Consider the following 14,062-nt stretch of genomic DNA (forward strand, 5'->3'; position numbering starts at 1 on the left):
CGTTACTCGTACGATTAGTACACGACTTGTGCCTGAACTGGAGGTCGGCCAAATCCGCTGTCACAAATAAACCGGCGTCCGACAGCTAGCACGCCACTGCCACTGCCACTGCCAGACAAAAGTCTGCTTGTCTCGGCCAATCAGTGGGGAGAGGACGGACAGCGCCCTCAAGGCCGTCGCGCGCACCGCGTCACACGCTGACGAAACACTGTGCGTGACACTGCGTGCCGCACGATCCTTCCACACAGTCGGGTTCGAACCTTTGCAAAGACGCGCTTGCTACAAGCTAGCGACGGAACATACTTCGAACAGAGTCAACTATTTCTTGTCTCTGATCAACCCGACTATAGGTTCGCCCTCAAACATTTAATTTCTATTTTTGTGCAACATTTGTATGACAGAAACACCCGGACAGGTGTTGCAATTCGAACGCAAACAATACTGGAATCTTACTTTGTTACAAAACTGCTAAAAAAAACTGAAAGTTTTAAAATCTCCAGGTACCCTTGAAGTTTCCGTGTTCATTCAAGCGAGGCAGGAGCTATCCGGAGAGTTCCTCCCCCAACAAATTGAAGGAGTCAGCCGACCGTCCCTCAGCTTCGGCGTCTGTTTGAAAACCTTTTAGTTACTGCCCTTGACTCCGACAATGGCGGTTTTGCAGAGAACGGTAAGTTTTCTTGTTTTTAAAATAAGCGTTTTAGCAACAATATTCAGCGTTAATCGTTACGATTGTCTCGAAATGGATACAGGATGGTTAGGAATTATTTTGCTTATCCGACTCAAAAGTTTGAGATAAGGCCTGCTGGAAGATAACGACTGATAAAGCGTGTCATCATTTGAGAATGAACGCAAGCTAAAAAAAAAAATTCATCTACAACATAGTGGTATCGTAATAAGAAAATAATTATTAACAGTCGAAGTGTGCTACGCATGTTCATGAATAAGCAGCTGCTGATACATTTTATACGTTGATTTCACATTCAGTAATGGTGTTTTGTTACTTAAGATTAGAATCTGTAACGTGGCCCGATTTCAGTACCTTTCAAATAAATCTTTTACTGACAAATGATTGTCTAGATTGCCACACAACAACTTGTAAATGGGCAAACGTATATATATATAGTTAGAACTTGCAGTCATATTGATTGACCCATGGTATGTATGGGTTGCATTAGATGTGACTAGTGCATAAATGAAATGTGTCACAGCCCATTCTATGTCTTCTCAAACTGGCTCAAATAAACTTGCTAGTGATCTGGGGTTGTTACTCATCTTTCCAAGTTTCTGACACGTGCACATTGCTAGCTCTAAATCTGCATGGCTTTATAATTACTACTTTATATGCCTCTCATCAATGCCGCCTTGTTTCCATGGAGCATATTGGCCTTTGTGGAGTCATACAACACAGTCACTCAGTAAAGCAGTTATTGCACAGTGGGTTTTTTTTCAATTAACTTTCAGCATATGTTGAAATGGTTTTTTTTTTTATATTAAGACCAAAAAGCAATGCAGTATCACGTTCACATTCTCATTTACATGACATTGGTGTGTCACATGCTGTTTTTTATTTAACACACCATTTACCTGTTTAACCATTTTAGCAAAGATTTATGAAGTAAAAAGCTTATTAAAACAAAATAGAATTTTTAATGTTTTATTTTTTTTCAGGGGATGGGACTGGCATTGTTAAGGCACAAGGCATTTCATTGTGGTCAACACCAGTCCTGTGCAGCTGCTTCAACTTTAAATGTAATTCATGCTCTGTGTGACTTACTTTACCCTCCATTTTAGGTGTACAGTCTTAGACCACACATTCAATAGCATACTGTACTTGTTATGCATTGTTATCCAGTAATGTTTGTAAAATTATGGTTTATAATTTATAATGTCTGCACTCAGCTATCCGTGTATAAATACATTCTTCCATTTATCTCTGTAGCCAGCCTCATCAACCAACATGAAACATTAAAGCATAATTTTGGATATAGTCACTTTCAATCATACACTGAAAACACACACTGTTAAAAGTAAGAAAATAAAAATAAAATGAATATAGAATATGAATTGTATTTAAAATCCTTTATTCCCCATTTTTGTATAGTTTCAAGACTTGGAAGTGATCCTAACTAAAACACCACAGCCCAAGCCAAAAGATAATGAACTTTTGTTTGGCCATGCTTTCACTGACCATATGTTGACCATAGACTGGTCAGCCAAAAGAGGATGGGACAAGCCATGTATACATCCTGTACAAGAGCTACGTATTCACCCTGCAGCTAAAGTCCTACACTATGCAACTGAGGTATTTCCTGCTTAAGCATTTTGAGGTATAAAGATGTGTGTGTGTACAGTATAATGCATAATTATGGTTTTTTTCCAGCAACTAAACTCAGCAGGTCACAAGTGCATGTGCACCATATTCAATAATTTTTTAATTCCAAAACTGTATAAACAAGAAAGGATTATTTAACTAGGTGAATCATTTTTGAATGGATTAAAGGGAAATGCAAGTCAAGTGATAAGTTAGGCTTAAATGATAGATACTGATGTTCTGAATCTTGTCCAGGCAAAATTATGGGTTATGAAATGATCATTTACTTAGTCATCTCTAAAATAGTTTTGGATCAATTCACGAAGGCCACCATATTTGCATATATTTTTGAAAAAGAAAACCTGCTGACTTTAATCAGTGATGTAGGCAGTTCCATTTAACAAGAAAAGTGTTAAGTGATGTTGTGATGCAGTTTTGCTGTTGGGCCATCATGAACTTATTTATAGCTTGCAACCTGTCGAAGCATGGAATTTCTGCTGAAAGGAACAGCTTGCAAGAGTGTAAAGACTTCTCTTTGTTGCGTCCCACTTTTGAACAAGCAGGTTGTAAGCAGAACACTGGCTTATTCTATGTGCGGTGATTTATACAAATTTTATTACCATGACAATCTGTCTCAATTCTTTTTGAACAATGTTCATGGAGTTTTGCAATGGCATTTTTCTATTTTTCACACATAGAGATTGTTGGTCTGAAGTCTTCCACAGCAATTGCCATATTGAAGCATGCAGTACAGTGTAGGACCATTAAGCCGCGGTGATTGTGGTCCTAACCGTGGCTTAGGTGGTTCACGGCTTAAATAATTTTTGATAATGCATAAATTACCATAAATAATAAAAAATGATTTTTGATCACAATCCCTTCTGTTAATTTTATAGCACTGTAAGGTGTGAATCAGTTACAATGGTGGCCTCCATAATGCTGACGCTCAGCATGGATAAAACAGATTAATATTTGAATTTCAATAAATAAAAGACTAATCTTCTATAAATATCTCTTTGAAGTTATAAGCCAGGATTTAAATATTTAATCCGAGATTGTGCATAGCACATCAATCATGGACATTCGAAATGCCAAAGTGACAGCTGTCAACACCTGTCTCAAGTGTTTGAATTGCAATGTCCAGTTCCATACAATCCACAGTGTCCGAAAATTGGGATCCAAGCATTTTGAACAGCAGTGAATTCACGGATTACTGGACTGCGGCTTAATGGCCCTACACTGTGCTTACTGTGGAACTCTGTGTTACCATTTGTAACATTGTCCTCTAAAATAGGGAGAATAAGAATTAATATTAATATTTATGTAGGGAATATATCATTGCTTATCAGCATTTACATTCTGTAGTTTTTGTATGCATATTACTGATATTCTGTGTATTTTTTATTATTGTGTATTTGTTAAAATATTCTTCATTAATGTATTATACATTTTGTTCCAAATGCTTCCTGAGAGCTATGATTAAAATTTTGGAACTATATTTTGGACAATATTTTTATGATTTAAAAATACTTGAAATTCGTGCATATATTCCATGAATGTTAAAGTCACATAGCCTGTGAACTAAATTATAACATTTCATGTAAAATGTATATATAGAATATCTGTGTGCTGTTGATTTTACAGTTATTTGAAGGGATGAAAGGCTATAGGTGTGTAGATGGCAAAATCCGACTGTTCCGGCCAATGGAGAACATGAAACGCATGCGCAGAACTGCAGAGCGAGCAGCTCTCCCTGTGAGTTTTTAATTTTTTTGCAAAGAGCATTTTAGTCTTATGATCTCATTTTCTAACCTCTTAGTTCTTCTTTGTTTTGACTCTGATTGTTGCTTACAGATCATATAGATCAGACCTGGGCAAACGCCGGCCCGCGGGCCGGATCCAGCCCGCCTCCTGTCTCTGAACGGCCCGCCCGCTGGCCCGCCCACCAGTAAATATACTATATATACAGTATTGGGTAAAACTGAGTTAACTATATTAGTCCGGCCCTCTAGAACCATTCCAGTTTCTCATCCGGCCCTCTAGACGCATCCCAGTTTCTCATCCGGCCCCTTGGGAAAATTAATTGCCCACCCCTGATATAGATAATGTTTAAAAAGAAACGTCTTTTAAAAAGTTTTGACATGATATAAATTATTGGTGAAATTATAGTGGTTGTCAAATGAAACTTTAACTCAAAAGTGCTCTTGCTTGTCAGCCAGAAGGATGCTTTACTGCAGCTAATTGTATGGACCTGTTTCAAGTCTTTGCAAAATCTTTTTATTCACACATTGCAGTTGTTATATGGAAACTAAAAGCAGCATGTTGAACAATCTTTTTTATGTGCAGATTAGTTCACTTTCTGGTATTTTTCTTAAAAAACTCCTCTGTGGGGAAACAATTGAGCATGTCCACATTGATCAATGCTACTTGTTTTTCAAACATCCACTTTTTCATTATAATTTACTACTATTATCTTTTTTTTCTTTTGGTTTTTACTGTTGGGAAAACCATTTTGACAAGATTACTTGAAACATGCATGCTGTGGACTGAGGTGACCCCTCGACTTTTCTGTTTTCTTTACATGGTGCACTTCATGGTTATAGTCAGAATTATATTTTAGATGCCTGGCAATAACTATATACTAACTTCAAGGCTGCCCTGCATTCAAAAGTCACATCTGTCGTTTATTTTTAATTTAGGAAATTCAAGAAACTGTGCATGTCAATTAAGAAGAATCATCTGCAGCTCAGTGCACTTTTTACCCAACTTCTCCTTTCCCTCCATGCTAACAGTCATGTTACATACATAATTGGGTAAAGTGCAAAACATTTGTTTTGCTACAATGAAGATTCATACACCCATCACTACTGACTGTTAAGAGCATGATCAAAATTACAATACTTTTTATAAAATCTTGTTATTATGCATTTTATTCCCATGAAATCTAAATGCTGAATTCCATTCTATTTACTGAAGAAGATACCAATTTTGTTAACAGGATTTTGATGGAGGAGAACTGTTACGGCTCATAAAGAAACTGATCACTGTTGACAGTGACTGGGTGCCAAGGTCAGAGAAATGCTCTCTCTACATACGACCCACCTACATTGCCACGGAGGTGACATACCTTTGACTCTATATATGAAGGCAGTACTTTTTATAGTTGTTTGATAGGGTCATAAATCTTTTCTAACAATGTGAGAACACTTCCTCAGATGAATTAATTTAAGAATGTTGTGCTTCTTAAAGGGTATGTTATAAATATCTTCTCGCTGTGTTTATTGTGGTTATTTTCAGTGCTTCCAATATGTTTTTTTGTTTTTCTTTTTGTGTGCCTTACTGGTCACATCCTATGTAGGAAAATAGTGTGATGATTTATTCGGTAGATATTTTTGGCACATTGTCTTATCATGTTATGGTAGTTTAAGTATTCAATGTCACCTTCTTCTCTGCAGTAGAGTGACAGTCACCTGATTTGATTCTGGGACAGTTAAATTTTCCAAACTATTTCATAGCTGTTTATCAGGATCTTCATTTTACCTTTTTTTTCTTTTTTTTTTTTTTTTTTGAAAAAAAAAATAGCCAGCCCTTGGTGTGAGCAAGTCAACAGAGGCCAAATTGTTTGTTTTGCTGTCGCCGGTTGGCCCTTACTTCCACACAGGATTCAAACCAGTCACCTTGCTGGCTGACCCCAGATTTGTGCGTGCTTGGCCTGGTAGCTGTGGGCCATTCAAGATGGGGGCGTAAGTCCATCTAGTAACTCTCTTGTCCTTGGTGGGACGATGTCAAAAATAGTTTGAGAAATGCAAGTGGAGAAAAAAGCAAGAAGAGAGTAGAATTGTGGGAGAGACTCATCAAGTAGCAGTTATATGCAGCAAGAAAACTTTTTTACTACCATTTATGTGAATTTGAGCTCATCAAGAAAAGAGTAATAGTGAGGAGAAGAGTGATTCTTCTAGCAGCAGTTATGTACAGTTAGAAGTATTTTTACTAGCCACAATTCATATTCTAATAGGATGTCAGTGCTTTGTTTTAGGCTTAGTTGAATTGAAAGACTCACAGCACACTTTTGGAGGAAGTAGAAATTAAGAGGAAATGAAGTTGAAGGAAGAGAAGTTTTGTGTGTGTGTGTACTTGTACATGCATGATCACATAAGCTGGACATAAAAGTTTGAGAGGTTGAGCTATCTAGTAAAACAAACTTTCTAAGATGGTGACCAACATTTTGCTTTAGGAACTATGCCCCCACCATTCAGGTTCAGGACCATGCCATGCGTGAAATGGGCTGCCAGCAGGTTTTGTGGCTCTTTGGTGATGACCATAAGCTGACTGAAGTGGGAACAATGAACCTGTTTATGTACTGGATCAACGATCAAGGAGGTCAGTTTTGAAAATATATCAGTGAGAGGTACTATAATGAGTACAGTAAAATTGTAATTCGTTAAAACCTCAGAAATCCTTAAAATGGCTGTTTATTTTTTTAAAACAACACTGCAACACAAATGAAGTAGTAACTGTCCATTTATTCATATGCTTCATCTAAGATTACCATTTCAATCTTTTCATCAATAGAAGAAGAATTGGTAACACCACCACTCCATGGGTTGATTCTGCCTGGAGTAACACGCAAATCTCTTCTGGAACTTTCTCATCAGTGGGTGAGTTATCCAAATTTTATATGTTGCAAACAATGTGTAAAATTTTCGAAGGAAAATATATTTGGCCTGTTGAATCACTTTTAGTTGTAAAATTTAAATAGTTTTCTTTCTCAAAAACCATTTTCTTAAACATTCTTGTTTTTAAGACTTACATAATTTTTTGCTGCACAGAAATGTACTGCAAGTGTACCCATCTTTTTATTTAGCTTTGGTGTGAGTGTACTGTAAAATTATTCATTGGATTCAGTGTTCTATTTTCTTGTTATCAGAATGAATTCAAAGTGGCAGAGAGAGACATCACAATGAAGGAAGTAATCAGAGGCCTGAAAGAAAACAGGGTGAGTGCTGTAGAGACAGATCCTAATAAAGTCAGAAACAAGATTTATTGTGGAATGTGATTTTGTCAGTATTTTCTTTTCTTTTTTACTTTAAGACTTGAAAAAAGAGTTTAAAAAGAAGACAAAAGCTGAGCTGCATGCAATGTTGATGAGTAGCAGTTTATTTTTCTCTCGGATGTCTGTGAATTCAATAAAATCATCCCATATACAACCAGTCGCTACAATAAATTATTTTATTTAATTTCTAAATGCAAAAAAATAAAATAAAAAAATGTTTTTTATAGTGTGTGTATCATAATGTTTCTGTATAATTCAACAAGTTAGCCTAATTTATTTTGTGACCACCTTTTTATTTCCAGTTTAAAATCAAGTGCACTTGTAGTTTTACAGAAGTCAGAGGGGATGCCATCATATTAAACCTTTATTATAGCTGATTTATAGTTTTCATAGTATATATTATAGTGACCCAAATAATACATTTGCTGAGTTGTTAAGTTTTGGTATGAATTTGTCGTTTGTTTGCATATATATTTATATGTTCTTGTGTACTCTTACAGACTATTCATGTATAAATATATACTGCATCAAATTGATGTTTGTAACATAGGTGATGGAAATGTTTGGAGCAGGCACAGCCTGTGTTGTTTGCCCAATAGAGAAGATTCTTTACCAGGGTCAGATACTTGAGATTCCAACAATGACAAAGGCAAAACTTACAAACCGATTCTTCAACCACCTCACAGACATCCAGGTTTGGCCTTTTTAATGTTAATGACATTTTGTAGTTTTTGGCCAGCCTTTCTTTTACATTGAATCATGCTGTAGTTTTGAAAGTGCCTGATTTATAGTAACAAACATAAAATGTTGCTCTACGTAATATACATTAATTATGCTTTTTATATATAATTTAGCATATACCAGTTCTTGTGTACTTACCTGATCATTTGCTTTTTTTCCAGTATGGTCGCATACCCCATTCATGGATGGAGCTAGTGAGTGAAGATACAGAGGTTGTTGCTAATGTCACAGCTTCACGTATGTATTAAACCAGGGATCTTCTCTTTAGTTTGTAAAGGACTTTGCACAAAAATGCAGGTTTCAGTTCTACTGTGCATGTTACCTGAAATAGAGGGATCGGACTCTGATATTGAGGTCTCGTAAGGAGCTTTATTTTTCCAAAATGTCTCAGCTGTGGGTTTTACACTGTGAAAATTTTAAACCAACTGAATTTTGCACAAAACAATTTAGTGGTAATTTTGGTGATATTTCCAAAGGCTATTTAATTAGTTTTATGATTGAAGTAAAATACACTGTACAAATTTTACTTCTAGTACAACACAAGTCATGCTGAAGGAGGTTATTTCAGTTTTGCAATGGCATTATTACAGTTTTTTTTGTTTGTTTTTTTAACACACAGACATTTTCCATATCAAAGCATGTAGTAACTATATTGAAACTCAGTTACTGTGTGTAACAGTTTCCTTGGCTACACCTTTATTATCCAATTTATTTAACTTTTCATCATGACATACTCTCCAAATTAAGAATGCCAGAGTTTTGATAATCCCGTGTGGCGGTTTAGTGACATTTGACAGCATGGTGGTCTATGTATAGATGTGTATACTATAGACTATATATGTGTATACTATAGACCTGTGAGGTCTTAGTTGTGATTTTAAGTAAATTATCATTGCTTGGACTTAATTTGGAATGTCATTATAAGCCCAGCTTAACATTTGATTTGCTTTTCCCTTTAAATTACTTACACAAACATAAACTAATTTGTTTATAATCATCACCTCCAAAATGACTAACTTGTGTTCAGCTAGCAAGTAATGAATTTCATAATGTACTGATCTCTTTGTGTTCTTTACAGACATGAAAGAAAGGCTTCTAATTTTTTTCTGTTAGAAACGGTTAGTAATTAAAATTAAAAGCTTGGCATAGTCTTGTGTTATGTTTGCATTGATGTCACTCGCTTGTTTGGGTAACAAACGTGATATTTTTGGTTGCCTTGTTTTATCTGCAACTGTTATTCACAGCGTGATTTTGGTGAGTTCATTTTTGTCAATTTTTTTTTTTTGTCCTGTTTTAAATGCAGTTTCAGCTGTTTCAATGGGTTTTGAAGAATCTCAATATATGAGATTAATTTGTGAAACCTGTCCAAATTGTGGTGAGCATTTATATTGAACTGAAAATATTTTCCTCCAGGATTCAGAACTCATAAATAGCATACAATAAAATGTCGTAGTTTTTATTTTTTTAAGATTCTATTTCAGATCAGTTGACTTGGTTTGATTAGTATTACCTTTTAATCCCATCAAAACATATTCACATTGCATATCCGTTTCTGCTGGTCCTTCACTATGCTAACTCATTGAAGTCGGGTTAGCGTCTCAGATACATTTTGGGGCACATCCTTTTTTTTCTGAAGAGTTTTTGTACTATGAACAAGATGAAGTACCATATGTATCATTTTATTTTTCATGTATAATGTACAAGTTGTTCAGGATTTTCTTCTGTGATATTATACAGGATAATGTTTTACATCTTGCTGGTGCACTCCATATGACTCAAAATCTGATTCTTTTCCCTCAAGACTCTTTGTCAGGCAGATTTTATTAGTGATGGAAAGTCTGCACTTATAATAACTGCTTAAGGAACTAATGGTCACCATTGCAGTTGTTTTAAATTCCATAGGTGATTATTTTTGCTGTTGCACACTGCAAACAAGAGCACAAAACCTGTATTTGTAGTGAGTGTCATTGCTGTATAACCATTGAACATTTTTAGAGACATTGTGAAACAGTCTTCCTTCTATGACTTTTAGGGCAGCTGTAAGGCATCTGACAATATATCCAAGGTGAAAACACCTTGTGAGAAAGGACTGCTGCCAGATTTCCAAATTGTCATGGTTTTGTAATGTGCTTAATAGGTGTCTCACACATACTCGATGAATTGTGATGCATCAGAAACCTCAAGAAAGCCCATGTATGTCAGAACTGTTTTTTGCTGACACTAAGCATTCATTGGTTCATTAAAGTATTGGATTTACATATTTTGATGGATAGAAAATGTATGTATACATTTCTAGACCCTTACAATTTATTCTTGTTCATTTGCAAGCTTGAAAATAGTAATGACCTTAGACACTGTTTTTGTTCATGTTTGAGTTCCATTTGATTGCATTTAATGATTTTGCAGCAGACTGACATTTGCTGGAAGTTTCCTTTTTTTCATTTTGTAAGCATTGTTTCAATACTGAAAGATCTGAAAATTGCTCTGATAATTTAAGTAGAAAACGTCAGTCTTGTAAAATGTGGCTGTAAATCTCATATTTATCATTTGCTGACATTAGTTGCATTTCTTGAAATAACTTGTTAGACTTAAAATCTGACAGCATAAAAGAAATGCATTTGATATAACTGAAGATGTTACTAAGTGTACTAAATGATACATTGAATATGTTGGCATAATTATGCAATCAGAATGCTATACACTTATGACATCAAGATCTGTTGAGTAACAATCTAGCATAAGCAGTTAATGGGGAGACTATTTCTGAACACATGCTTGTTCTGAACTATTGCCATGTCATTTTATAGAGATGTGAAATGACCAAAATGATCAAACAATTATTATAAGATCTGAAGTAAACAATTTAAAAATTGATGAAATACACTTATTGGTGGATGAGTAAACATTTTTAAGAATTTGTTCTCACCAGCTTCACACAATATGATATGAAGATTATAAGTAGATAGACTAGATAACATGAGTACTAGCTGTTTGTCTTTCTCCTAGCACAATTGCTGGTTTGGCCGGTGTACACTATGGTATGTGCTAATTCTATTCTCAGTCTTTTGAAATAAAAATTTCTATTAAGGAGTTTCCTCCATGTTCTTTATGCTGCATCTCCTTACTATGCTGGGGAGAGTTCTCAATATCAGTATGGAAAGTCTTGAAGTACTACATTTGGAGTTTATTCTTGAAAAGCTGCAATTAATTCACTTGCATTCACACAATCTTGAAAAGCTGGCAACACAAATAGTTATAAAAAATAAGACTGTAAAATGCATCTTTGGCAACATTGTTTATCTTTTGTGAATGGTTGATTGTACCATACACTTACAGTATATAAATATATTATTTCAACAAACAAGGGAAAGATTGTTAAATGTGCCATTTATTATGTACAGCAATAATATTTATAGTTTATGCACATTAACAAAATATACAAGCTTTCTTTGATAAATTACTGCTTCTTATAAGTGATCTTGATTGTGGGGCAAATGTAACCTGTAATGTTTAGGTGGTATTCTTATAAATAGCTTGTGATGTCTTAGGGTAAACAAAATTCAACGTGTGAAAAGAAAGGTGTGAAAATTGGTACCATCAACCCCTTCCATACTCTTATTTCATTTCTTAGCACAGCATCACAAAACCAAACTTCAGCTTCAAGGCTGCAATAGATGTTCAAGATAAAAAAGGGTTGTTTTTTTAAACAAACTGGTCTAAGTAGCTTCTGGGGAAAATTCAAACCACTTAAAAATAACTAGAATGAAAGTTCAAATGAGTTGGGTTGTTTTGTTTTGTGGTTTTTTTTGTTTGTTTGTTTGTGGGTTTTTGGTTTTTTTGTTTATAAAAAACTTAATCCACTAAACTCCAGGCTTCCAACAGCTAGATACTGAGGCAAATTATCTGCCATATTTCTGCTAAGTGAAAGAAAACACTAGGAAAGCATGATTAGAAAGTAGTTTGATCTATAGCATGTCTTCTGTTTGGTAAGACAGTCACTGTCTTCAGTGGGTTGTAATGAATCAGCGCGGTCTACAAGTGTCATTACCGTGTACATCTATTAATCAACTCTCTGGTGTGGTTATTTAGAAATGCAAAGTTCATAGATTTTTTAATTATTTGAAATCATTAACCTTATTAAAAGAGACATAAAAAGTTCTGCGAAGCATTTTTGCCAAGTACAACACACTGACCAAAATGTCCATGATGTAGTATTTGATTGGAATAGAAATCCTGAGAGGAAAATGCTATAATTACAAGAGGACACAGAGAAAAACAAGGGAAAAATTTGGCTTTGGAAGTAAGCTTCAATACATTTTTCACTTTTCACTCACTGTCACACGTGCAACTCCCCTTTTAAAATGTAAGTAGTTCTTATTTTTTTCATCTATCAACTTCACAAAGACAATTGAAAACCTTGGTTCCTGCTCAAAGAAAGTTACAAAGATGGCTTGAAAGACAACAGGGGAAAATAATCTAGTAAATGTAGTTAAAAAGTTTTTACCAGCAGAAAATAAAAAAGCAAAACAAACATTCATTTGGTACACAATTCAGTTTTTTTTTTGTTGTTAAATCTTTAACAACTAACCTGCTATAAATAAATATTCTCATGTATTTAATAAGAAGCAATGTTGGTAAAACACATGCCATTTTTTGTGTATTGTGCAAATTTTTTTTTGAATGTACTGGCCTTTATTGGTCAACTTTATGTGAATATGTAGAGCTTATTTCCCTACATGGAGGCAACTCACTGTTACTTTTCCCCTTTGCCTTTTCTCCAAAGACCAGACAAACCCCTAAGGCCAAATGTAAAATCCTCTTGTCAATTTGCAAGTGTTGTTTCTTAAGTTCAGCCCCCTTAGCCAAGGATGAAGACCTGATAATTACGCATTAACAAAGAACATTAGTATGCTAGAACCACCTCCCACCCTACACCAATAAAAGCACCCCCTAATCTCATCTTTCATCTTGCTGTAACACCAGCATCTCAATCCAACAGCAAGCATTCCTTAGATATTAAACATGGAACAGAATGTCAGATATATCAGGCCTTTGTGTAATTCTGTTCAATTGTAAAACATATGCTGTTCAAATCTTTCCTGTAGATTTCTCAAGCTTCAACATGATAATAAAAACTTGCCCTTCACAACGTAACATTAGATTCACACACACACACACTCGTGCATCTGTATACATGGCGCTCAACACAAATACGCACATTAATAAGTGCACACCATCTCTCATGCTCATTTCTCTCTCTCTCTTTCTCTCTCCCTCAAACACACACAACAGTAATAAAACTGTAAGAAACAAAGACAATGATTAAACTTGTGACATCACCTCTGCCTGAACTGTTACCAAAAAAATCTCAGACACCTTTGCTGATTGCACAGAATTGTTCACCTTCACAGAAGCAGCATCTAAAAGGTCTTAGTAACAGTTATAACATCAAAATGTTTGTATTTATCAGTAAAATGGAATGGTTTTATGAGAACAACTGTCTGGGAGGAAAGGGTATTCACAGATCTGAGGCACTTTTTCCTCTATAAACTTCAGCAAGAATACAAAAGAAACCTGAATATAAAGTCATTTAAATTTCTGGACCATACTCCCTTCATACATACATACACAAATTTCATCTGGAATGTTACTTAATACGTAAGAAATCCTTTTCCTTAAAAGTGAAGTATAATTATTCATTTACTAGCAATATTTCATGTACCAATTGTATAAAGCTGCTTATGAACATGATAAACAACGGTCACCTCAACATCTCAAAGACAGGAATGGAATCATGGGTACCACATTTTAGGCAGTCGAAGCTTCAGATCACCGAGTCAACATACAAAGTGAGACACTTGTTGCCAGTCTTTTGGTGTTTTCTTTAAAAGGCTGAACTATCTATTGCTCCAAATTACAAATGCTTACTGTAACCATTGCCTGAAAAATAAAAGGTG

The 14,062-nt window shown here is 35.1% G+C and overlaps 1 protein-coding gene across 2 annotated transcripts; it reads left to right on the plus strand.

Moving 5' to 3' along the window:
* On the plus strand, nt 1-11,198 carry LOC112559241 (branched-chain-amino-acid aminotransferase, cytosolic-like). Of its 2 annotated transcripts, XM_025230315.1 has the most exons (12): nt 1-350; nt 501-667; nt 1,669-1,749; nt 2,102-2,302; nt 3,956-4,066; nt 5,310-5,429; nt 5,894-6,054; nt 6,546-6,691; nt 6,884-6,969; nt 7,239-7,307; nt 7,915-8,058; nt 8,267-11,198. In XM_025230315.1, exons 2-12 carry the CDS (start codon nt 647-649, stop codon nt 8,351-8,353), a joined length of 1,227 nt encoding a protein of 408 aa, XP_025086100.1. In that variant the 5' UTR covers nt 1-350; nt 501-646; the 3' UTR covers nt 8,354-11,198. The 2 variants fall into 2 exon arrangements, with proteins under 2 accessions (XP_025086100.1, XP_025086099.1); XM_025230314.1 differs by having other exon boundaries at nt 1-667.
* Nucleotides 11,199-14,062: the final 2,864 nt, after the last annotated feature.

This window comes from Pomacea canaliculata, linkage group LG3, assembly GCF_003073045.1.
Source record: "Pomacea canaliculata isolate SZHN2017 linkage group LG3, ASM307304v1, whole genome shotgun sequence".
Lineage (NCBI taxonomy): Eukaryota > Metazoa > Mollusca > Gastropoda > Architaenioglossa > Ampullariidae > Pomacea > Pomacea canaliculata.

Coding starts and splice junctions, on each gene's coding strand:
- LOC112559241 (XM_025230314.1), top strand. CDS start 647: ATGGCGGTTTTGCAGAGAACG. Junction 668..1,668: donor TGGCGGTTTTGCAGAGAACG/GTAAGTTTTCTT, acceptor ATTTTTTTTCAG/GGGATGGGACTGGCATTGTT. Junction 1,750..2,101: donor CAGCTGCTTCAACTTTAAAT/GTAATTCATGCT, acceptor ATTTTTGTATAG/TTTCAAGACTTGGAAGTGAT.